This window comes from Suricata suricatta, chromosome 10 (genome assembly GCF_006229205.1).
Source record: "Suricata suricatta isolate VVHF042 chromosome 10, meerkat_22Aug2017_6uvM2_HiC, whole genome shotgun sequence".
Classification (NCBI taxonomy): Eukaryota; Metazoa; Chordata; class Mammalia; order Carnivora; family Herpestidae; genus Suricata; species Suricata suricatta.
Window position 1 is genome coordinate 6359925 of NC_043709.1, and position 23429 is coordinate 6383353.

The 23429-nt window shown below is 53.6% G+C and overlaps 2 protein-coding genes across 5 annotated transcripts in view; both read right to left on the reverse strand.

Annotated features, from left to right (window-relative positions):
* The window catches only part of WBP2NL (WBP2 N-terminal like), a 30847-nt gene extending 30140 nt beyond the window's left edge, over positions 1-707 (reverse strand). For both annotated transcript variants that reach the window (XM_029954794.1, XM_029954793.1), the window contains exon 1: positions 619-707. In XM_029954794.1, coding sequence (XP_029810654.1) covers positions 619-680 — 62 coding nt within the window. In that variant the 5' untranslated portion in view covers positions 681-707. The remainder of the gene's footprint in view (positions 1-618) is intronic.
* A 2718-nt stretch (positions 708-3425) lies between these two features.
* The window catches only part of SEPTIN3 (septin 3), a 23439-nt gene continuing 3435 nt past the window's right edge, over positions 3426-23429 (reverse strand). Inside the window, exons 1-11 of one of the 3 annotated variants that reach the window (XM_029955049.1) lie at positions 23308-23423; positions 18886-19077; positions 14832-14960; positions 14347-14428; positions 13114-13251; positions 11417-11534; positions 10472-10567; positions 8800-8896; positions 7352-7403; positions 6964-7057; positions 3426-4786 (exon numbers count right to left, since the gene is read on the reverse strand). In XM_029955049.1, the coding sequence (XP_029810909.1) occupies positions 4721-4786; positions 6964-7057; positions 7352-7403; positions 8800-8896; positions 10472-10567; positions 11417-11534; positions 13114-13251; positions 14347-14428; positions 14832-14960; positions 18886-19077; positions 23308-23317 (1074 nt within the window). In that variant the 5' untranslated portion in view covers positions 23318-23423 and the 3' untranslated portion in view covers positions 3426-4720. Of the gene's footprint in view, positions 4787-6963; positions 7058-7351; positions 7404-8799; positions 8900-10471; positions 10568-11416; positions 11535-13113; positions 13252-14346; positions 14429-14831; positions 14961-18885; positions 19078-23307; positions 23424-23429 lie in introns of those variants that run through there. The other 2 variants (XM_029955048.1, XM_029955047.1) reach the window with 2 other exon arrangements.

Sequence of the window (23429 nt, forward strand, 5' to 3'; positions counted from 1 at the left end):
GGCCCCGCTGGCCCCGCGCACGGCCACCCACCGGCGCGGCCCGGCAAGCGTTCTTCTCCCTAGACGGCCCCTCTTTCCGTCCGGATCCATACGGGGAAGTAAGGGCCGCCAAGACCCCGTCTGGGCGGAAAGAAAGGGCGCTTCGGGAAGTTCGGAGGACGCGGCGAGGCCCCCAGACGGCGCGGGATCCTTCGGAGGGGCCCACAGCCCCGCCCCTTCCGCGTCCGGGACCCCGGAGTACGGGCGGGGTGCACCCACAGCCCCCCGGCCGCCGTCACCCCACGGAGGTCTCGCGCTCCCAAAGGCGGCTCGGAGGGACGGCGCAACATCCCACGACTGCCAGCGCGTTCCCGCCTTTCTTCTGAGGCGACGCGCGCCTCGCGCGGCGCACCCACCCTTTCCCTCAGCAAGGACACGCGCCCCAGCCTCCGCCCGTCCGTGCCCAGAACGCCCGCGGGTGCTCGAGCGCCCCAATGGAGGGGGAGGGGCTCAGCGCCCCCCCCCAGGCCGGAAAAGGCGGGAAAGGCTCTGATTGGCTGAGATTTGCAAGCCCGCAGCTCCACCTGTCGGTCTATCCCGGTCCTGACAGCACCCTTCCTGTCCTTCCCCCTCCGGCACCTGTCGCTGAAAGGAATGACGACCCCAAGGCGGTTCTCGGTGTGGCTCTGATTCACCGCCATCTTGCCCCAGGCCCCCTCCTGCCGCCCCTCAGATGGAAAGGGGCGGGGCCTGCGCCAAACCTGGGGACTGGGCTTTGTAGGGGAGGGTGAAGATTATGGCGCAAAGACCGGGGGGGGGGGGGGGGGGGGGGGGGGGGGGGGGGGGGGGGGGGGGGGGGGGGGGGGGGGGGGGGGGGGGGGGGGGGGGGGGGGGGGGGGGGGGGGCGGCGACGGGGCTGGTCACGTGAGCGGCGGTGGTCAGAGAACCAGGTGTCCCGTTGGGAATCAGCTGGTGGGGGTGGAGTCGGCCCGGGCAATTGACCCCGCCCCAGAGTGCGGGTGGAGGGTGGGCGTTGAGTGTTAGGTGAGTGGGCTCCTGGATCTACCCTGGTGTCTTGGCCCCAGCGGGGTAGCTAGTTGCTGGGCTGCCCTCGGGAATGGACTGAATGGGTCAGAAATCAGAAGTAGGATTTTCCTGACCCGGGTCAGGAAGCTAATGCCCTTTGGAGAAAGGATCCAGAAAGATTTCTGGCTTCTCCCAAGGACAAGCATAACAACTTTCCCCCGCCAGAGAAAATTTGGAATCCCAGCCGGTTTCTGGTGAGGTAGCATCCAGGAAAGGGTGAATGAGTTGAGTCAGGGGGAGTCTGCAGGTTCCTAGATCAAGAGCGCCTGTGGCAACCATCTGACCTGCCCTGCCTTCTCCAGAGGGTGATTGTGAGGATCCGGTGGGATACATTATACTGGAATTGCTTTAAAGACTATAATGTTGTACATCTTGTTTCCTTCAGACTTAACAAAATAGCACCGAAGGGCTTTAATCAAAGGGATGGTAACATCTTCTGGATTACCGTAATTCAACAAGTTTAAGATGCTGTCAGTTATAAGATGAGCTATTTTTAAATGTACCACTGAGGGGGGAATGTTGCCAAATAAAGATGTGTCATCATTTATTTTTTAAAAGTAATCTCTAGGGCGGCCTGGCTGGCTCAGTCGGTTAAGCATCCAGCTTCGGCTCAGGTCATGATCTCACGGTTTATGGGTTCGAGCCCCGCATCGGGCTCTGTGCTGACAGCTCAGAGCCTGGAGCCTGCTTCGGATTCTGTGTCGCCCTCTCTCTCTGACCCTTCCCTATTCACGCTATCTCTCTCTGTCTCTCAAAAATAAAATAAAATAAAATGTAAAAAAATAATAATAATAATCTCTACACCCGACATGGGGCTTGAACTCATACCCTGGAGATCGAAAGTTGCATACTCTAACTCCTGAGCCAGCCAGATACCCCAAGCTGATTTTTATTTATTTGTTATTTTTAAAAGTTTTTAAGTGGGTGCATGGGTGGCTCACTCAGTTAAGCACCCGACTTTGGCCAGGTCGTGATCTCATGAGTTGTGAGTTCGAGCCTGCATCAGGCTCTGTGCTGACAGCTCGGAGCCTGGAGCCTGCTTCAGATTCTGTGTCTCCCTCTCTCTCTGCCCTACCCCTGTCTCTGTCTCTCAATAATAAATAAAATGTAAAAAAAAAAAATTTAAGTTTTTTAAGATTTATTCATTTTTCAGAGACAGAGAGAAACAGAGTGTGACTAGGGGAAGGGCAAAGAGAGAGGGAGACACAGGATCTGAAGCAGGCTCCAGGCTCCGAGCTGTCAGCACAGAGCCAGAGGCGGGGCTCCAACTGGAGAACCGCCAGATGGTGACCTGAGCCTGTGGCTGCTCCACCAACCGAGCCACCCAGGCGCACCCCCATGATTCTTTTTTAACATAAGAAGACTATTGGGACAGCAAATACAATAGGAATGATGTGAAGCTGTGGAAGGACCACTTAAGTTTTTAAAACTACTCTATCACTCAAAACTTCCCACATCTGTCCATCTTGATGCGGCATTGCCACTCTGGCTCTGGTCCCCATCACTTTACCTGAATGACCCCCCTGAATGACATGCACACCATTCTTCTATACCTTGCGTTTACCCTACAGAATATTGAGACCCCAAACACAATTGCATATGGTCATCACACTCAAATTCAGAAAAATAGAGAGAGAGCGTTGTGTTATTTGTTGGCTACAGAAGAGAGTAGGAACCTCCAAGAGAGGATTTCAGTTTGAAAAAGACAAGAGAGAAACTAGTGCCTTAAATTTGATTTCTTAACTCTCAAAGCATTCACTGTAAAGTAGGCAAGTCTCTAGGCAAGATGGGTCCACTCCTTCCATAGAGTTGGGTTTCATGCCTTCTGGAGAAAGGAGGGAAAAGCTAGGAAATCTGTTTAATGAAAATTAACCCTGTTTACACTGAAGGAGACAGACTACGAAGAGCACAGCATCCCTCAAGGTCTAGCACGCTAGCTGCCTCACTCGTGTTGGATACAAAACCCCATGGAGGGGCACCTGGGTGGCTCAGTTGGGTGAGCGTCCAACTCTTGATTTCAGCTCAGGTCAGGATCTTGCAGTTCGTGAGATTAAGCCCCACATTGGGCTCCATGCAGACGGCGCTGAGCCTGCTTGGGATCGTCTCTTCCTTCCTCTCTTTCAGTCCCCCCCCTGCTCTATCTCAAAATAAATAAACATTAAACACACACATGGAATAATGACCGAAGCCCATCTTCAAGCCAATTGAAGACACACTGGACTCACAAAATGTTTTCAATCTGTAATTTCTGTGGCTACTTCTTACCAGGATGGCTCCCGCTCACCCACCACCCATGGATGAGATGCTGTAATGGCTAATTTGGCCAAGGAGTGAACACAAATGAGACACAGGCCAGGCAATTATTGTTCAAACAGCAATGTTTAGTTGTACAACACATAAAGTCTAGCAACTTGTACACAACCAGTTTGAGTGTCTGTTGGCTTGTTTTCAATTGGGGAATTTAACCATAATGTCACCAAAAGTTGGCTGGGACTGGTAACATTTAAGAAATGGGTCGTTCTTGCATCCCCTAGGCTTGGGCCTCTTGCTCCATCAGGACTTAGTTGTAGATGAATGGCCCGCAAGTCACCAGCCTTTGAGAAAGTAGTGTCCAGGTGGAGAGGGTAGGGGTGGGTGGGCAGGGGGAGGATCCCATAAAGACACAGTATGTGGGGCAGTGGCAGCCAACATTCGCAAACATTCATGCATCTGATGGGGGGCTTTCCCCCCACAGTGGGCATTTTCCACTAGCCTACAGTGACCAACTGTGGCCAGGCTAATTAATTACTCACATTAACAGGGTGGAGGTGGGGACAGGAATGGTCAGGGTAGGTGGGAAGAGATCCCTCTTATTGCTAGGTGGACAGAAGGGTGCTTTTTTTTCTCCCTAGAGTTCCCGTCCCGTGGGGTTCTGGAGTTTGTGTCTGTTAAGTTCTTTTTTTAAGTTTGAGGATGAGGAAGTCAATACCAGAAATGTCTCTTCAGGAAAACCACTCCTCCTAAGTGGCTGCATTATGGGGGTAAAGGGGTGTGTGTGTGTGTGTGTGTGTGTGTGTGTGTGAGAGAGAGAAACTGCACTCTGGGCCAGCCACAAGTGGTGATTTTGTTTTTAAAGTGACCCTAGCCCTTGCTCCCCCACATCCGTAGTGATCCATCGTTATAAATAAGCTTTAAGCAATGAAGGAGACACCCTTGTCCCACATTGGGGCTCACACAGCTGACATCAACAAAGCCTGACAAGCAGAAAAGTCGCTTCCTTGACCCTTGAAGGAAGCCAAGAGGAGCTCATGCAGATGAATGGGCAGAGAGCAATGCCATTGCCCTTGAAGATGGTGACAAGTAGCTGGTATGGGTTTGCAAGGGCAGAAGGAGCTCCTGATGAGTTCTTTCACCCTATGGATGGGCTGGGACCGGCTGACACAGACGATGGAGGAGGGCAGTGCTGGCGAGAGCTCCATTCCACTGGGAGGAGAGGGGTGGTTTGGATAAATGGAGGAAGCAACTGTCCTAAAGAGGCAGCTTGGCCCCTCCGACCTGCTGAGAGCTGGGGGGGGCTGTGGTGGTGGGCTGGGCAAGCACAGCACTAAAAAGGCCACGGCCCGGCAGCAATAACAGCTGGGAGGGATGGAGGGAGAAGCAGCACTTGAAATGGCCTTCATTCAGCAGTGGGGCAGGGGGTGGCTGGCACGGGTGGAAGGACAGTGCCCAGGAGGCCTTCTCCCTGCAGGGGGGGGTGAGAACGGTTGAGGGTGTGGAGACCAGCAGCTGGCAGCAGACACATAAAACAGCCTCTCCAGGGAGGCCGAGATCACGGCTCAGGGGTGCCCAGCATCCTTCTCTACTCAACCTCTCCAGCGCCCACCACCCCCGCCAGACCTCCCCCTGCTAGTCTAGGTGGCCAGTCCCACGTCCGCCTTCGCGACTGCCCCCTGTAGACACCAGGGATCCCCCTTCTGCTGACATGGAGCAACCTCTGGGTTTTAACTCTGCTGCTGTTCTATGCTGACAGGTGCTTGCCCTGGAATAATTTTGTGGGTGGGGGAGGACGTGTATGGGATTGGTAAAGAGCCTCCAAGAAAGATGGAGACCGTAGGCTTTAGGTCACTGGTTTGGGGTCACCCACCTCTTTCTCCTGGTCCACCGAATCTTGGTCTGTGTTTTCCTAGCACCTGAGTGACAAGAGGCTATAAATGCTGGGATTTGTAGTGGACCAGTAAAACACCTAGGGCTGGACCAGGAGATGGGATAGGAGGTTGTATGAGGTTATTGTAAACTGTAGCAGTTGGTGTTTTCCCTTACCTAAGGCTACATTGTTTCCCCGGGCCCAAGTTTCAGCCACCTTCGATACTAAACGAGAAAGAGTAATTTGTAAACTGAACAGGGGAGATCTATGAGATCTATGCATTGATAAATACAGGGCTGAGGGCAACCAAGAAAAGGCTAATTGTATGTGGGTATCATTAGGAAGGTCTCCAGGGGTCAGGAAGGGGAATCAGGGAGAAGCAGAGAAAGACAGACAGACCGACAGACATGCACAGTGAGAACAGAAAAGAAGTCAAGAGGGAGTCAAGCATATATGGGAAGTGAGCAGCAGAGCAGCCAGCGTTGAGGATGGAGAATCCTCATGATGAAGAAATCCTGATGAAGAAATGTGAGGTGTCATTTAAAATTGGCCTCTGAAGCCAAACCACTGAGAAAGGCAAAGATTGTGTATTGCTCTTAAAACTTGTTGAGACTCAATTCTTCTAGAACTTCGTGCCTAAGGAAAGGTGGTCTCACTTGACCAGCACAGGTGCTTCTTGAGCCAGATACTGGGAACTGCCTAACTGGTCCCGTTTGGCAGAGTCGTCCTTTGTCTGGGCCGACACACATCATTGTGCGTGGCAGAGACTTCCTTTCCCACTCCTCCCTGTGGATCTGATTTCTCTCGTAATCTCCGTTTGTACTGTCATGTGCCCTGGCTGTGACTTTATTTTAAGGTGGCCTGAAGTCATTTTTGGAAGTAGACTGGGCATAAATCCTAAATATAGAACTGTAGCTAAAGTGGATTAGACTCAAAGCAAGTGAAAGAAGTCAGAGAGGGGCAGGATGAAGGAATGAGGGCAGGGGGAGAAAGGGAGAGAGTGGGAGCAGAGGTTGAGTGAGGCGAGGCGCGTGTGCAAAGCGGCAGTCTGCAGCCACGACGGACAGTAACAGGTGGGTTTATGGGCAGGGAAGGCAGCACAGACTGAAGGGTAGCGCTCTCTTCTCCGCTTCTGGGCACTAAATCTTTCTGCAGGAACCCCGCTCCGGACTCCCCTGCTTTCCCTCGACCTTCCCTCTCCTAGACAGTCCTAGCCTTACCCTAGACTGCCACCTCCATCCCCCACCCCCGCCAGGTCCGGCTCCAAAGCTGTCCTCAGAGAGTCTCTGCGGTCCCAGTTTGTGGGCGGGTTCAGAGATAAGAAAGAGTTACCTGTGGCTCACCTGCTCCCCATCATTTTTAACTGAAACCTCCCCTAGACCTCTTGAGCGAGGCACACGGCTGTGTTCTGGGACACAAGGAAAGGAGACAGATAATGGACAGCCATGGAGGAACCAAACTTACAAGGGACTTTCCAGGGAGGGCAGTGAAAATACCTCACCCTTGCACATGTATATGCGCGCACGCATGCACACACACAGACACACACAGTCTCTCCCTCCCTCTCATACACACACACACACACACACACACACACACACACACTGTAGACAAACTCCACAAACCACAAACACCAGACAGGCCTGGGGGACAGAGTAGAAAGGAAGAAAGTGGTTGGCGGTATGTGCGTGTGGGGGGAGGTGGGTATGTGTGATGAAATAGAGAAAGGGTCGTCATGGGTTACTGTCGTGGCTTTCCTCTGTGTCCACGCTCACCGGAGGGAGGCCTCCATTGTCATTGAGCCGCTTGGCCCTGTAGGTCTCATAGTGGATGTTGTGTGTCACTTCCTTGAGGTCCTGGAGGTGGGTCCTAAGGGACAAAGGGCGAGAAGAGAAGAGAGAGGGATGTGATTAAGGGTGGGAAGAGGAGGAGGCTGACCCACCTCTGAGGTTAACACATCACTTCCCCGGCCGGGGCCCAGGGCCTGGGGCCCCTGCCAGAGAGCTAACGATACCTCTTCAGCCCCTTTTGCTTCGTGATGGGAGCTGCACTGGGGGCAGAGAGCTCTGTCAGAGACTGGAGACTGAGGAAGTCGATCTGAACAGATGGCCTCCTGACCCCAAGTAAGTAAACCTGCCATCCGAGGGAAGGGGTGCGTCTCACCTGATGACAAAGTCTCGAAGCAGGGCAAACTCACAGTGGTTGAGGTTTTCCACTGTGAACAGAATAAGACAGGTGGTCATTTCGCTAATGTAGCAACACCCAGCAGATGAACTTCCGGTCAGCTCACAGAGGCATTTAGGAGGGAGCCACAGGACAGGGAATTTACTGTAAGCCTTCCAGAGGTTTGTCCATCCTGGCATTTCTGTGCATGGCATTTTATTCATTGAACAAAAATTTTTTTAAGCAGGCTTCATGCCCAGCATGGGGCCCAAGGTGGAGCTTGAACTCATGACTCTGAGATCAAGACCCATGCTGAGATCAAGAGTCCGACAGTTAACCCACTGGGCCACCTACGTGCCCCTGAACAAATAGTTATTGAGCAGCTTCAATGACACGATACCTATTCTAGACTCTGTGAAATAACAACTAATAGGGATGATTGTATTTCCCATTGCATAGGAAAGGAAATTAACACACAGGGGCTCTAAAAATCTGCCCAAGACCTAAGACACAATTCCTATCCTTAAGGAGCTTATAATCTGATTGGAAGACAGTAGCACACATAGCAAACAACTATCGAGCAATCTTAAAAAGGTCACGCGCTACATGATGAATCTAATTCACTACAGACTGAGTACCTATTATATACAAATCACTTGTCAAGGGCTATGGGAGCAGAAGCGAATTAAGACATGGACCCTCATGTCCCACAGTCTAGTGGACAAGACAGACATCCTCATAAAAGATTCCAATTCAAAGCAGTGTGCAAATGGTATTTAAAAAAAAAAATCCCAACACAAGGCCATAGACAATTGAGAGACGATGTGGTGCAGCGGGATGAACTTGGCTTGGAAGCTGACATAAATTCAGCTGTGGAACTGAAATCTGGGTCCGAAGTCCCAGTTTCACCACTAACAAGTCATGTGATCTTGGCCAAGACCCTTAACCTGAGACGCAAGGCCCTCACGGCTCGGGTTCTGAGGACCGTCACATCCGCCCCGCTCCCTGCAGAAGTTTAGCACAAAGACCGCCGAAGCAGTTCTTTGAAAACTCTCAGAATCGCTACTGACCTTCGCGAGGTCCCATCCCTTCATAACAGAATGAAACTGGCCACATCTGAACCACCCTTGGGCAGTCTGTCAGCTCACGTCCCCTTTCGTGCGAAAACCTTTCTGTTTTTTCAGTGCTCATTAATCTCTCGCATGTTCTCAACCCCTTTGACACACGAGTCAAAGTCAGCGCCTCCCAGTCAGGTGCTAACTCGGCCTTTTATCACTTCCTGCCTCTGAAATTCACCTTCTCGTTTAGATGGTAAGCTCCTCACGGCAGGGTGTGGCTGGCATTCAGTTTACAGCCTATGTGCCTGGACAGTGCCCTGAACTATAGATGCTTAACAAATAAGTGTCATGGACCGGCAGCCAGTTTTTCAAGAAGACGCATCAAATTACCTTCGATGATCCCCCAGGGGGTTTTCCGGCCGAGGACCCGCTTGCCGTTCACCTGGTACTCCTTGTCGCTGCCCACCACCGCGAAAGGCATGCTCTCCTGCTGACAAACGACACGTATGTGCATGTCAACCTCCTGTACCGTCTGGGCCTCCAAGGACAGGATGGCGTACAGCCCTGGGTCTCTAGCCTTGAACTGCACATCTCTGATGTTCATTCAGTGATCCCACCCGTGGCAAGGGGCTAGGGCAAGGCTCTTGTCTCCTGAAAAGAAGTCTGAAGTCCTGGTCAAACTCACAATCACACCCCTGCCTGGCTGGTTCACCTTAATAAATCGGCCTTCCTTCAACAGAACGCTTTGTACTTTTTATTGCTTTAATGTGTTTGCTTTGGCTTGGAACAACTCTGTGGGCTAAGCTAGGATAGAAGGACCTCTCTTAAGTGATCCCCACCCATCGGACAACCGCATAACTGCTGCTTTCCACCACCTCGCATGAAACCTACTGGCAGAGGTCCATGTCCGCGACCTCTCAGAGCTCCAAGACCACTGTCTGATGTTTGTGGGCCCCTCTGCTCCCCCCGACGGGCTGAACGTTCGCCAAGAGACAGACTTTTGTTCCCAAATCTGCTTGCCTGATGTGTAATGGTTATTGGATAAGTTAACTATTATGGAAGCTGAGGGCGTAGGACCATGGCGAGTTGTTTCTCTGAAGCTTGACCTGATAAAGGGGAGCTGCGCTTGTCTTCAGACTGGACTTATTCTCAAAACAGAAGCCTTGTCTCCATGTGAAAAGAATGTTTAACGAATGGAGTGTATATGTTTTGGTTTCACTTAATCATCTCGAGAAATATTTCTGTAAAAACATTGAAGATTTGTATGCATCGTTTTTTTAAGCGATTTCTTCACTTTGACGGACTTGTCCAACGAACTGATTAACTGCCTGTCTCAAGTACGTCAGTCAAGGGGCTGCTGATACATTATCCACCCTTCACACAGCTGGAGACTCAAGGCTGACGCAAGTAAATGATCTGTCTCGGGTCACAGTGGTTCGGAGAAAGGCCCAGACGAGAACCCAGGATTATGATGTAAGATCCCAGAACTGTAGAAGTTTAGAACGGAAGGGGGTCGTGGAAATCACACGAAGCCTTAAGATCCCCAGGAGACACCCCAGGGACCGCTGAGAAGACAGGGCTCTGTGCCTGTGTCGCTGAGGAAGACCTGCTCTGTTTTCATGTTTTACGTACAGAAGGTCCGTCTGATGTTTAATTTTTTTAAAGGGTTCCTCTAAGGGAAAGAAAGCCTCTAGGCCACCCACTTAGCCCAGCCCCTGCACTTTGTAGAGGGGTCATTGAGGCAGAGCTCTGACTAGAGCATAGACACCTTGGACCCCCGCCTGATGCTCTTCCTGCCCATGCCCTTCCACCAACCACACCCCAGTCTGGCAGGCCCTGCAGGAGACAGACGTGGACTTTGGCTTTCTGGGTGCACAGTTCACAGTCCCGGGAAGGGCCCCGGTCCTCATTTTCTCCCGTGTCACTTCTGGTCTGGGTCAGGAGAGGTGGGGCAGAGAGTATGAAAGGGGAAAAGCAGGTGGAAAGACAGGAGGGGTCCACGATCCACATCCCACTGGTAACAGGGGGGCATCTGTGTGATGAGCAGGCCCCGGGCACCCACCCGGATTTTGTCGTTCTCCGTCTTGTCCTCCAAATCCTCATCAAATTCCTTCTGTGGGTAGAACTCAATGCCATTTACTTCAAGCTCCTTTCGAACCTACGAGCAAGGAAGAGAAGCAAGGTAGCCATGTGGGGTGAGGTGTGTGTGTGTGTGTGTGTGTGTGTGTGTGTGTGTGTGTGTGAGCTGAAGTCAGAGGGGTGAATGCAGCCTTGGATAATCCAGTCATCTCTGAACTCCAAGGGCCTGAGCAGCAGGAAGATCCCAATACACCTGAACCCTGGTCACACGGCCACTATAGCCCAGGCTGAGCTGGGGAATAGTCTAGGCATGTAGCGTGCTCATTGCAGGGTCCATAAGATTAGGATTTAGACACTCTGAGTACAGATCCCACATGGGCAGTGCTCATGCTGCTACCAGTCATGTTCCTGATTGCAGGGAAGAGAAGCGAGGCTCCCCGCCCCAAGCCTGTAGGTCTGGCCTCTCCCAAAGCTACAGTCATGTCTCACCTCCTCCAGGAAGCCACCCAGTACCTCTACTTGATTATAAGTTTCTTTAAGGGAGCAATGTCTTTATGCTTCACCTGAGTGCCCCAACCTCCGTCCCCATGCATCCAGTACAGGGAGGAGCTTCTAGAAGCACTAGTAAACACTAGTGGGAAGTCAGTTAATTAGTCTAGCCCTCCAAGCAAGCTGACACTGAGGAGCGGTTTCTCATGTGTGTGACGATGTATGTATTCAGCGGTCTCTGCCAGTAAGAGAGGGAAGAAGGCGGCCTGAGGCTTCGAACTTGTCCTCATCACGGACACCGGCAGCTCAGCTTCTTTAATGGCTAAGTAGGAGCTGGGTGGGAAGGGGGGCCTATATAATACTCAAGGAAAGGACATGGCTTGGACCAGAGGAGGGGAAGAAGGGGAGGGGACAGGAAAAGGAGGAGGGGCCTTCTCACCCTTTGCTTGAATTCAGACTTCTCCTCCAGGGTCATGGTGTCAGCCTTAGCAATGACAGGGATGATGTTCACAACTTTGCTGAGGTGTTTCATGAACTCCAGATCGAGAGGTCGCAAGCTGGGGCCCAGAGAAGGCGGGGGGTCAGAGCCACCTTGCCCTCCCCCCCGACTCAGCCACTGCCACCACTCCAGGGCCACCCTGGGGACAGAGGGACTGGCTGGCCGGAAACCTGGCTGAGGCCAAGGGGCTTCTCCCTCTCCTGACAGCCTGCAGAACAGGCTCTGAGTCTCTGCCCCACTGGGACCACCGTCTCCCTTTCTCTTCAAATCCTGGCCCTCCAGCGGCCCTCAGAGCAGCCTTCCTGACGCGGGGATCTTTCTCTCCCGGGGACAGCGTGGACTGCCGTCTCTGCCAATGTGACCTTGGGTCATGGTTACTTGTCTATCTTATTCTGCACTTTTTTTTCTTTTTTTTTTTTTCTTTTTTTTTTTTAGTAATCTCCATGCCCAGGGGCGCTTGGGTGGCTCAGTCAGTTAAGCATCCGTCTTAGGTCAGGTCATGGTCTCATGGCTCATGAATTCGAGCCCCACATCGGGCTCTATGCTGACAGCTCAGAGCCTGGATGGAGCCTGCTTTGGATTCTGTGCCTCCCTCTCTCTCTTCCCTCCTCTGCTCACAATCTGTCTCTCTCTCTCTGAAAAATAAACATTAAAAATTTTTAGAAAAAAAAAGTAATCTCCATGCTCAGTGTGGGGCTGGAACCCACAACCCTGAGGTCAAGAGTCACATGCTCCACCCGGGGCTCCTGGCGCCCCCAGGACAGCACCCTGTGATGGGCCTTCTCCCAGCCTCCACTTAGTCCTGCAGGGGCCAAGCTGGAGGCCTTGGCCCTCCCCATCTGAGGGCCCAGCTCCCCCGAGGCTCTGGGGCCCCAGTCTGGCTCTAGTTCACAGTCTTGGGGACTCACTAAGTCAGGCTATCTGCTGGCTTGCTCTGACCTTGGGTCAACATTCCAGGGAAGGAATCCCTGGGCCCCACCCTCAATCACCTGCCGAGTACCTGCTTCCTCCAAACTTGGGGGTCTGCCTTGCCTGTGTCTTCCTCTCAAGAACTGAACTCTGGCCCAGCAGACGGGCTCAGTACTAAGCAATGGCAGGCATGCGCGTTGGCTCTCTCTGTCCCAGGCCTCTCCTCCCTATGGTGCCGTCCCGTCTGCCACTCACAACCGGACTTCCCAGAATGCTCTGCTCGTTGCCAGCCTTCATCTCTAGACATGCTGGTCTGGCCACCAAATGCCTACAGTGGGGTCCCGTACCCACCCCAAACACCCCAATTCACTAACCCTGCCCGCCTCCATTTTACTCTTCTTGCTGCCCATCCCGCCCCACCCCCCAGCCTTGTGCAAAGCAGCGATCTGCTGAATAAGCAAGGAGCCCTCCGTGCTCACATATTGGCTCCCGTCTGTGGGCACACATGTGCCCGAACCCCAGCGGGCAGCATAGGGGGCTGATGTTGGTCAGCCTTACCCTCCTGGTAAGAAAGTCAGCCTTTTTTCGGGCAAGTCTGGGGGATCCCAAGGCCATGACTACACTGGGGCTCCTCTGGGGCCCCAGCTGCATCCAGGGATTAGTCATCCACTAGAGAATGACACAAACTAGAGCCAGGTGTGGCCACGGGGGGCGGGATTGGTACATACGAGTGTCCCGTGGGCGAGATGAAGTAGAGGCAGCAGTGGACACGGGTGTCAGGGATGCGTTTCTTCCTGGCAATGTTGACCTCCTCCTTCAGGAACTTCTCATACTGTTCATTGATGTACTTCTCGATGGGCTCCCAGCTGGGGCATGGGAAGAAAGCAGACGGATGTCCCAGAAAGACAGGGCCTGGGGGCTCGCCTTAGGCACGGTCAGACAGCAGGGCCCTCACATCCCTCTCATTTCTGCCTCCCCTGGTGGGCCTGGGGGAGGCTGACCACTCTCCCTCAGACCCCCATGGACGCTCTTCTCATCAGCAAGACTAGAACTCCCCCGGGGACCTACTCCTCTGACTGGGCCAGGGGTCTTACAGAACCCCACCCCCTCCAGAAACCAACACACACTTTCCCCACCTCCATTCCTTGTTAGCTGGGAGGCCCCGAGGAAGTCTCATCCCCTCCCTGAGGCTATTTTCTCCCAAGCAAAATGGGAGCACCCATTCTGCTAAAAGCCCTCCCAAGAACGGAGGTTCGGTACTTAACATAGCAATGGCATACAGAAAACATTCAACATGGCCACAACTCATTATCCTGACTGTTGCCAATGTCATGATCACCTTTCTCCTTCAAGGAGCATTCAAATAACCAGAGAAGAGGACACCCAGTCACTTTTCCACGATGGTTCTAAGTTGTGTTGTCCAGCCGCCCTGCCTATCCGTGGCAGACCCCAGCTCCTGCACAGAGGAACAACGGTCTCCACCCCTATCAGGGAGCAAACTTCTGCCTGGAACTTTCCATCTATATTCTGCACAGCGTATGCTACCCCTCCTTGGCTGCATGCTCATTGCAGCTTAGCTCAGTGAATTCCCAGAGGCTCTTTGCTCAAGGAAATTGCCCACCCTTCTCTCTTCTTCCCGGCTAAGACGTTGCCCACAGGCCAAGCTCTGCCACAGCCCTCAGATCAGCCCATAGCTCCCCTTGTTCTGTCCGCCCTGCCCTGCAGCCTCCTGTAGGTAATCCCATAGCCAAAATTCCCTCTGCACTGCGCCGCCCCCCCCCACCCCCCGGGTCTCTTCCCTCGCCTCTTTATAAAGCCCCTCTGCCATCTGTTAGTAAGTTTTCCCACTCAGCCCCTCGGCACGAAGGGTGCAGATGGCTCTCGATGGAATGAATCTGCACCGTGTTCAACGTCTTCCTTGCGGCGTCTTTAGGGCAGAAATCTCACAGGCAGAAATATACCAGTTTTCATTGTTGATCTGGTCTCCAAAGCCCGGGGTGTCGATGACCGTCAGTTTCATTTTGACCCCGCCTTCCTCTATCACTGCGGGGGAGACAGAGGGGCACCAGGGAGGTCAGTCTTCCAGCTGATGCCAGGTACCCTGCTGCCTACCCGTCAGGCAGACCCAGGTTCCTTCCATCCTTCCTGAGGACCAACTACTGGAAAAGTCAAGTTCAGGGTCTTCCCACCTCAGTACTTCTGTTCCCGCCACCTGCTGGGCCCTCCTGGCTTCTTTCTTGTCTAAATCCCACCCTCGCTTCATCATCCAGCTCAAGCCCCACTTCTTTCCTTTTTAATCCCCCCCTTTTCTAGCCAAGGAGCTGGCTTCACAGACTTGAGGCCTCTGTTCTCTTCTGTCTCAAAACTGCCTTTCATTTGCCCGTCTCTCCCTCTCTGGCAGAGACCCTTCTGAACAGCGGCCACAGGGGTCCTGCCCGGTCCTCACCGTGCCCAATAGCTTTGATCTCCACAGTCTTGGGAATCTTCTCCTCTCGGTTCCAGCTGGAGGCCTTGCGGCTCACCTGGGATTTGAAGAGCGTGTTGACCAGCGTTGACTTGCCCAGTCCGCTCTGACCTGCCACAAGACAGGAGGAGGGTGACACGGTGGGGAAGACCCGTGTCCACCTCCTGAGCCGGCCATCTCTCCCACGGGCCTACAGATTTCTAGAGCCTTGATCCAGGCCACGCCCCCAGTTTTTCACTCACTGGAGGCAAAGGACTGAGTGGAGAGCAGGCAGGTGGGGACAGTTTCCTGGTAGCTGAGAGGGACTAGGGGCAACGTCAGCTGGAGTCGACATTCTTTCCTCCTTTCCAGAGCTCCAGGACCGCTGGGAAAGGGGAAAGCCTCTGTATTTGTCCAGTGGAGTGGCGTTTTGTCTTGTATCTGCTCCACTTCAGTTTTTAGTCTTTAATAATCTAAATGTAACGGCAGAACTCCATCGCCGTCTGATCCTGCCTCGGTGCGTACGCACTTCCACATCTGTTAGCAAAATCTGGTTTGAATCCCACAGCCCTGTGGATCCCATGGCAGAGCTCTCTTTATCCCCAGCTGAAGTGCTCCTAGAGAGATTAACCCTCACCTAATAAAATATGTGCCTGGGCAGCTCAGTCAGTTAAGCGTCCGACTTCAGCTCAGGTCATGATCTCGTGGTTCGTGAGTTCAAGCCCCGCACTGGGCTCTGCGCTGACAGTTCAGAGCCTGAAGCCTGCTTTGGATTCAGTGTCTCCCTCTCTCTCTGTCCCTCCTCCCCTGCTCACACTCTGTGTGTGTCTCTTTCAAAGCATAAGTAAAATTTTTTAAAAAGTCACACGTTCTACTGACTGAGCCAGTCAGGCGCCCCGTTTTGACCTGTTTTACACACATAGTGCTGCAGCAGATTTCATCCGAAGGAAGAGTTCTGCAACTAAAACGCGTTTGAAAACCACTGGCCCAAGCCGTGCTCCTCAAACGTTCCCTTGCCCAAGGATCACACAGGCAGGCCTGCGACTGCCGAATGTCGTCGGTCTCACCTGGATGCTCGTAAGAAATGCAGGGTCCCAGGCCCCACCCAGTCCGATGCTTCAAAATCTGCACTTTGACAGGACCACCAGACAGGAAAGTCAGAAGTGCCGGCCTGGGGGCCCACTCTTGATTTGGGCTCAGGTCATGAGTTCACAGTTCATGGGTTGGAGCCCCACATCTCCCTGCCCTCCCCCCACCCCGCTCATACTCATGCACACGCTCTCTCCCTCAAAATAAATAAATAATTTTTTTTAGTTTATGAAAGAAGTGGGACGCCTGGGTGGCTCAGTCAGTTAAGCATTCGACTTCAACCAGGTTGTGATCTCACGGGTTGTGGGTTCAAGCCCTGCATCGGGCTCTGTGTTGACAGCTCAAAGCCTGGAGCCTATTTTGGATTCTTGTCTCCCTCTCTCTCTCTGCCCCTCCCCCACTGATGCTCTATCTGTCTCTCTCTCAAAAAATGAATAAACATTAAAAAATAAAATAAAAAATTGAAAAGAAGTGCTGATCTAGGGCATTCCTGTTGTATATTAGGCAAAGGAGCCGGCTGGGGGGCTCCAGACCCACCCGGGCTCCTCCCCGAACACCTCGGACTGGCCACGTTTGCTCCCCTAGTTTCTTTTACCGACAACACGATGGCAAGAGGGGCAGCTGATGAGACCAGAGATGGCAAATAAGCTGCATTTCTCAATCCAACTGCTCAGTCGGAAGTAGCCACCTGGACCAATACGTTAAGAAGACCACCGTGGCTCAGCCCTGTCCTGGACGTGAGCTGTGACCAGTTGGCGACATCTCCCCCCATGGTGGGGATGGAGAAGTAGCCCATGTGGCCTGTATTTCCTTCTCATTCCTGGTCTGGATGTCTTCTGAGGTCGCTTGCTCACTAAGCACTCTTGAGTGCCAAGCGCTGTGCCAGAATTGGAGGTGGAGAGGTGGACAAGACCTCATCCTTACCCTCACGAAGCCGTTTAGTGTGACGAAGACCGAAACAGAAGGAAGCAGTTACGGTATGCCCTATGAAAGAGACAGCCCTGGGACATTATAGCAGCAAACTGGAGGGAATGTGATCCAGTATTTCTGGAACTGGGGAGGACTTCTAGGAAGAAGCAACAACGAAACTGAAACCTGCAGGGTAACTTTGAAAGACCCATGAGAAGCTGGAAGGGAGTTCTAAACAGAGGGAATGACATAGTCAAAGGCTCAGAGGCAGGGAAGTCTTGCTCAGAGCACAGTGAATCCAGGAAAACTTTCCTCACAAGCGAGGAGTAGAATGCCATGCCGGGAGTGGTAAGACGTGAGTGGCAAGGTAGCACCAGGCCAGGCTAGGAGTTTAAGCCCTTAAGTCTACTGAAAGGTTCTAAGTAGGCTGGGTGACCTACGGAGTTCAGCAAGTTGGAAAAATTATTCAGTCGCTGGTGGATAATGGATTGAAACAGAAGGAAGACAGAGGACCAGGAGGGTCAATGTCCCTCAAAGTGTGGCCCCAGGGACCAAGGTCCATGAACTATTTGCTACTCATTCTTGAGATAAGAAATTTGCACCAGAAAGTAAATTCACCATAACACTAAGCACACTGTTTAGTTCAATTGAGGGGGCATTAAAACAATTTTTTAGGGGCGCCTGGGTGGCTCAGTCGGTTAAGCCTCCGACTTCGGCTCAGGTCAGATCTCACTTTTGTGGGTTCGAGCCCCGCGTCAGGCTCTGTGCTGACCGCTAACTCAGAGCCTGGAGCCTGCTTCCGGTTCTGTGTCTCCTTCTCTCTCGGCCCCTCCCCCTCTCATGCTCTGTCTCTCTCTGTATCAAAAATAAATAAAACATTTAAAAAATTTAAAAAAAAATTAAAAAAAAATTTTTTTAACGTTTATTTTTGGGAGACGGAAAGAGACAGAGCACAAGCAGGGGAATGTCAGAGAGAGGGACACACAGAATCCGAAGCAGGCTGTAGGCTCTGAGCTGTCAGCACAGAGCCTCATATGGGGCTTGAAGCCAAGAACCATGAGATCATGACCTGAGCCAAAGTCAGACACTTAACCAAGTGGGCCACCCAGCCACCCCTCAGTTGATGTTTTTTATAGCAAGACTTGTCAAATGATTTAAACTCCAGCCATCCCCTTATCTTTGAGCAGCCCTGAGTCAGGTGGCTGTAGCAATCCAGGTGGGAGATCTCACTGAGCTAAGAGTGGTCACCGTGGCAATAGAAAGAAGTGGACAGACTTAAGGGAGATTTACGAGGTAAAACCAACAGGTCTTGATGACTGCACTGGGGGAGAAAGGAGAAAGAAAGATGACGTCCAGGCCCCTGCCTCAGCAACTGAGTGACTGTCCTACTGATACCAGGCAAAAGTCCCTTCCTGCTCTTATATTCTGCGACCCAGTGACACTACTTAGTGACCAATGTCCTAAAAATTCCCTTTAAGCTTTAAAGCACTACAAAAGAGCAGAAATAAGACCACCCTCGGGCACCCGGGTAGCTCAGTCGGTGGAGTGTCCAACTTTGGCTCAGGTCATGATCACGTGGTTCATGAGTTCAAGCCCTGCATGGAGCTCACTGCTGTCAGTGTAGAGCCTGCTTTGGATCCTCTATCTCCCCCACTCCGCCCTTCCTCTGCTCATACTTGCTCTCTCTCTCTCTTTCTCTCAAAAATAAACATTAAGAAAAATAATAAGATCTCCTTTCTCCTCTGACACCAGTGGGAAGGGACACTGACGATTTCCCCATGCCACACACCTGAAGACAGGCTGAGCATGCGCAAGAGGCTGCTGCATCCACCCACTCATGACGGGGCCCGGCCGACAATCCACTCGAAGTTCCCACCCCTGGATTGGCTAGTCTTGAGGGGAGAAGAGGGTGAGGCTTTTGTGACCCGAATAGTGAAATCTTTCCTCCTGGAAAGAGCTCATCCTAAGGAAGCCGGGCAGAGGCCAATCCTTGGGACAGAAACGGGACCCTCAGTGCTGCCCGCCACTGCCGCCTCCAGTGACCCACGGCCTTCCATACCGACCACCATGATGTTGAAGTCGAAACCAGTCTTCATGGTCTTCTTGCGCATCTGCTCGATGATGGTGTCGATGCCGATGTAGCCCAGCAGGGTCGAGTTGATGCTGACGGGCTTCATGGGCACTGCCGGCTTAGGCCTGGGCTCAGGCACCAGCTCTGACATGGCTGCGTCCGTCCTGGCCTCTGGGAGCCCTGCGAAGCCAAGGCGGGAGAGGTGGAAACAGAAGGAAAACAGAAGCTGCACAGAAGCTAAAGTAGCATTCTCTTAATACAGAACTACAAAGCGCTGGGACTAGAAGGGACCTCGGGTGTCATCCCGTATGGCCCCTCACTTCCCGGAGAGGCCGAGGCCTGCGGAGGAAGGCCTTCCCCCAGACACAGAGCAAGTCAGATACCCCACTGGGATCAGTGCCTGGCCTCTCCGGCTGCTGGGGCACTTTCTCGTGCCCTCGCTCCAGAGCATGTCTGTCTGTGTGTCTGTCTATTCCCAGGGCTTCTCTACCTTGGCCCTGTTGACATTTGTGGCTGGATAATTATTGCAGGGGGCTGTCCTGGGCACTGTAGGATGTTTGGTGGCATCCCTGACCTCAGTTGTGACAACCAAAAATATCTCTGGACAGTGCCAAATGTCCCCTGGGGGAAGCATAACCCTAGTGGCTAGCCACCAGTCTAAAACACATTTGGGGTGATTCTGACCTGACTCTTGCCTCCTCAGATGAAGTGCTAAGACCTTTTAGGATACTGAACCTAACATCTATTAACTGTTTGTCACTGACCACAGTTGCTTTGTCTTGTAGAAGCAAATAGGGTTACCCCCTCATACCACAGGAGCACCACCCCTGCCTCCAGCCTCCGTGTCCCCTCTGTTCCATGAGCACCACCGCAAAGTAGGGGGGTCTGTGCCCTGAAGGGTCCCAGACACCATCCTAGCCATCGTTTTAAATCTGTGGGAGGAATAAGTCTCCCCTTTCCACCAGGGGGAAGAGGATGAGCCACAGCCAGGTTGGAGCGGTCACTTGCCTGAGGTGACGTAATGTGTTCATGGGATGGTAGGTAGCAAAATAACCGGGAGGCTGAGGACACAGCCCTTCTCTGGGAGGGAAGGCCAGATCCCTCTGGGTCCGGCAGATCGCAGGCATGTTCACACACAAGAGAAATCCGTGCATTTCCTCGTGGGGCCTCATGGGACCCTGTCTACCAGGGTAGGTTTCAGTTTGGAGCAACTCCATTTTCCCATCCATAAAATGGGTACACGTGGCGCTGCGGAACGAGCCTGGCCCTGCTACTTGCCAGGAATGTGAACTTGGGCAAGTCAGGCCCCCCCCCCCCCCCCCCCCCCCCGAGCCTGCTTCCTCATTAGAAACTGGACAGGATCAGGATTAAGGCTGTGGAGAGCATCACGTGAGCCATGATGCCTAGAAGCGCCCCCACCCCCACCCCGCACAGCGCCTCCCACTCCCAGACCCTCTTGCCCCTGCCCCTTTCAAGTTCATGAGCTTGTCAGGAAGGCAAATGAAGTGGGGCCTGTGAAAGCAATGCTAATTACACAGCATAGTTATTGGAATCCACGCTCCCTCTAGGACCTCTCCCAGCTTTGCCCTTCTGGAATCCTGTGGTTCCTGCAGTTCTCAGGCTCACACGGAGAACTGAGGGAGCAGCAGATGGGCAAGGGGGGGGACAGGAGTGCCTCCCTCCCCCACCCCCAGACTCAGTCAGGAGTCTGTTCTTGTGCCCCCACCACCTGGCCTTTCCACCAGGCCTGGTAAGACTCTCTCTCCCAACGGAAAACTGTTCTTTGCTTGTCACTCTCAGGCACAGCCAAATCTGACAAAAGCCTGGAGACCTCCCCAGGGCCTGGCGTGGCTCCCTCCTACTTCCTAGGAAGCCGTTGCCAGCCAGGCGGCTCCAGGCAGCAGCAAGATTGGCTCAGCCCTGCAGCAGCTGACTCTCACAGCCCGGCCTGCGCCTCCCCGGCTGCATGTGGCTCCCAGGCCCCACTGGGTACACCTGCACTGGAGGCCATGCCCCATTTTCCCTGCCCAGCTGCTTCCACGGCTGGCCCAGACCACTCCCCTCATGCCCACGTGATTTCACAACCTGTGTTGTGACACAGATCCATCTGTGGACGGCTGGGAGGGGTCTTACCCTGTTCTACCAACGTGGAAAGTGAGTCTTATATTTCTTCGTGGGAGATTTTGTTAGTATCCTTATAAAGTGCGTGCCCTTAACTAGGGCCTGCGCGACTCTGGCCCGTCCTTGGTAGCACCCTAAAAGAGCATTCCCCAAAGACCGACCCTGGTTGCAAGAAGGGGCCGCCCACCAGACGTCCAGGCAACTTCTAGGACCACCAAGCACCTCCTAACCCCCATGCGCACACCGTATAGAGCACCTAATGGCAAGTTACCTCTCCCAACCACATGCCAGTACATGCCAGCCACATGCTAACCACAGCCCATCAGCCACGAGTACTGCGAACGGGCATCGGTCACTCTGTCAGGACCTTTGACGGCGACCCTTGCCCACCCCAGCCCGTGGCTGACTCCTACTCCTCCTTCACCATTCCGCTCAAGGCCCACCTCTAGGAAAGCTTCTGCTTCCCCCACCTGAGACAGGTGCCCCTGGTCTGCGCTTCCTCGGCCCCCTGAATACCTGGGACCCCTCACGTTCACTCTTTTCCTCCTTCCCTTCCAGGACATTTCATATGCTGCCAAACGGGAGCCCACTCCAGCCAACCCTAGACTTAATACCAAAGAGACTTTTGAACCCCCAAGAAGGACCTTGCCCCTGAGGGTCCACCGTCTGCTGAGGGTGCCTGACAGCTAACTCCCAGGGAACAGGACAAGCACTGCTCTGGAGCAGAATTCTATAGCTCCATCCTCTGCGTGGACAGCTCCCTTGGTCCTACCATGCCAACCCCAGATGGGCAGCTGGCCCAGGCTTGACTCCCACCTGGATGACCCCTGTGAGCCCCAGTTTTCTCAGGAAAACGGCCATAGTCCCTACCTTGCTGGGTTGCTGTGAACGTTATACCAGAGCATGGACATAAATTACCTGGTCCTGAACATAGGCTAGTTCCCACCCTTCTTCACGGAAGAGACCATGTATGTCCCATTGATATCTGTGCCCCCTTGAAACTAGCATAACACAGGCACTCAGCAATGAGTGAGTGAATGAATGAATGCCTCACAGGGAGGCACATGTCACTTCAGAGCCATCACCTTTCTTCTCCCTCACATGCTGTTCCCTTTGCAGGGCAGCTGACTGACCCCCAGCCAGGAAACGGCTCCTGTGTCGGCCGCAGTTAAAGGGGTAGACTCTGCTAAGAGAGGCCCTCTCCCTCCCCTGCAACAAGGATTGGGGGGGGGGTTCCCCAAGGGTAGGAAGAGCTCAGGATGAAGGTGGCAGGATACAGTTCAAGTGTCATCCTGCCGAGATGGTCCCTGGGGTCCTCCTAAGCTCCCAGCTGTCCCGGGGTTTCTGGAGAGGAAGAGGAGCTGTCAGCACCTGCCCTCCCTGTCCCCCACCAGGAGCCACCTGCCCCATCAATGCTCTAGGGAGAGGCACTGTCCACCTGACTCAGCTTTGAGTCCCCAACAGAAACAGCACCCCCCTCTCCAATGCCAAGCAAGGACCCTAGTGCTTTCTTTTACAGACAAATGAATGGCTTTGTCTTTGTCTGGCCCAGGGACCCCACCCCTCTGTTGGGAAGGTGGCAGCAGGGGGAGGAGATCTTTCCAGAATAGCACCTGCCTGGGGGTGGGGGGTGGGTTTGAAGGGTCTCTCCCTCCCTTCCTGAGCTGGAATCTTCCCCTGCTTCCAGTCCTAGCAGCCTTCAAGACTCCACCCGCACCGGCAGAGGCCATTCCAGACCACCCCAGCTCCAGCCCGGCTCTCAGAAAACGAATCACAGAAGGTATGCTAGTCTTTTCCCGTTCACAGTTGCAAAGAGCCCTGGGACACCCCCTTCCCCCAGCCCAGGCCTCTGGAGGCCAATGAGTTCCCTTGGAGACCCCAGCTGTCTCAGTGCCTGTGCCTGTCTCAGTGTGCGCCTGTGTGTGGGGGAAGGGTCTATGTGTCAGCGTACAGGTCTCTTATATGGCTGTAGGTGGCCCTGGTAACCTGTGCGTGGTGTGCATGTGTGTGCGTGTCGCGGTGTGCTCTAGCGTGGGGCTTTCTGTGTGCATCTGGGTCCCCGCTTGTGCGTCCGTGGGTCTCTGTATCTCCCCGCGATCCCGTGTGTGCATTTCTCCGGGAATGTATATCTTGGGGTGTGTGCCACCGTGTGTGCGCGTGTCCGTGCATATGTCACCGTGCGTGGGCTCCTCGGCGCGTCAACCCTCCCTCTGGCAGCACCTCCAGCCGGGCTTTCCGGGGCCGCAGCCTCCTCCCAGCGGGCGCCGGTGGCCCAGCCGGCCGCCCTACCTTTGGACATGAATCCTCCTTTGTCTCTGTTCCTCCCGGGAGATGCTCAGGGCGCGGGGCTGCAAGGCTGAGCGGGGCGCGGGCTCCTCCCGGGCAGAGCGGCCCCCGCAGCCGGGCCTCGC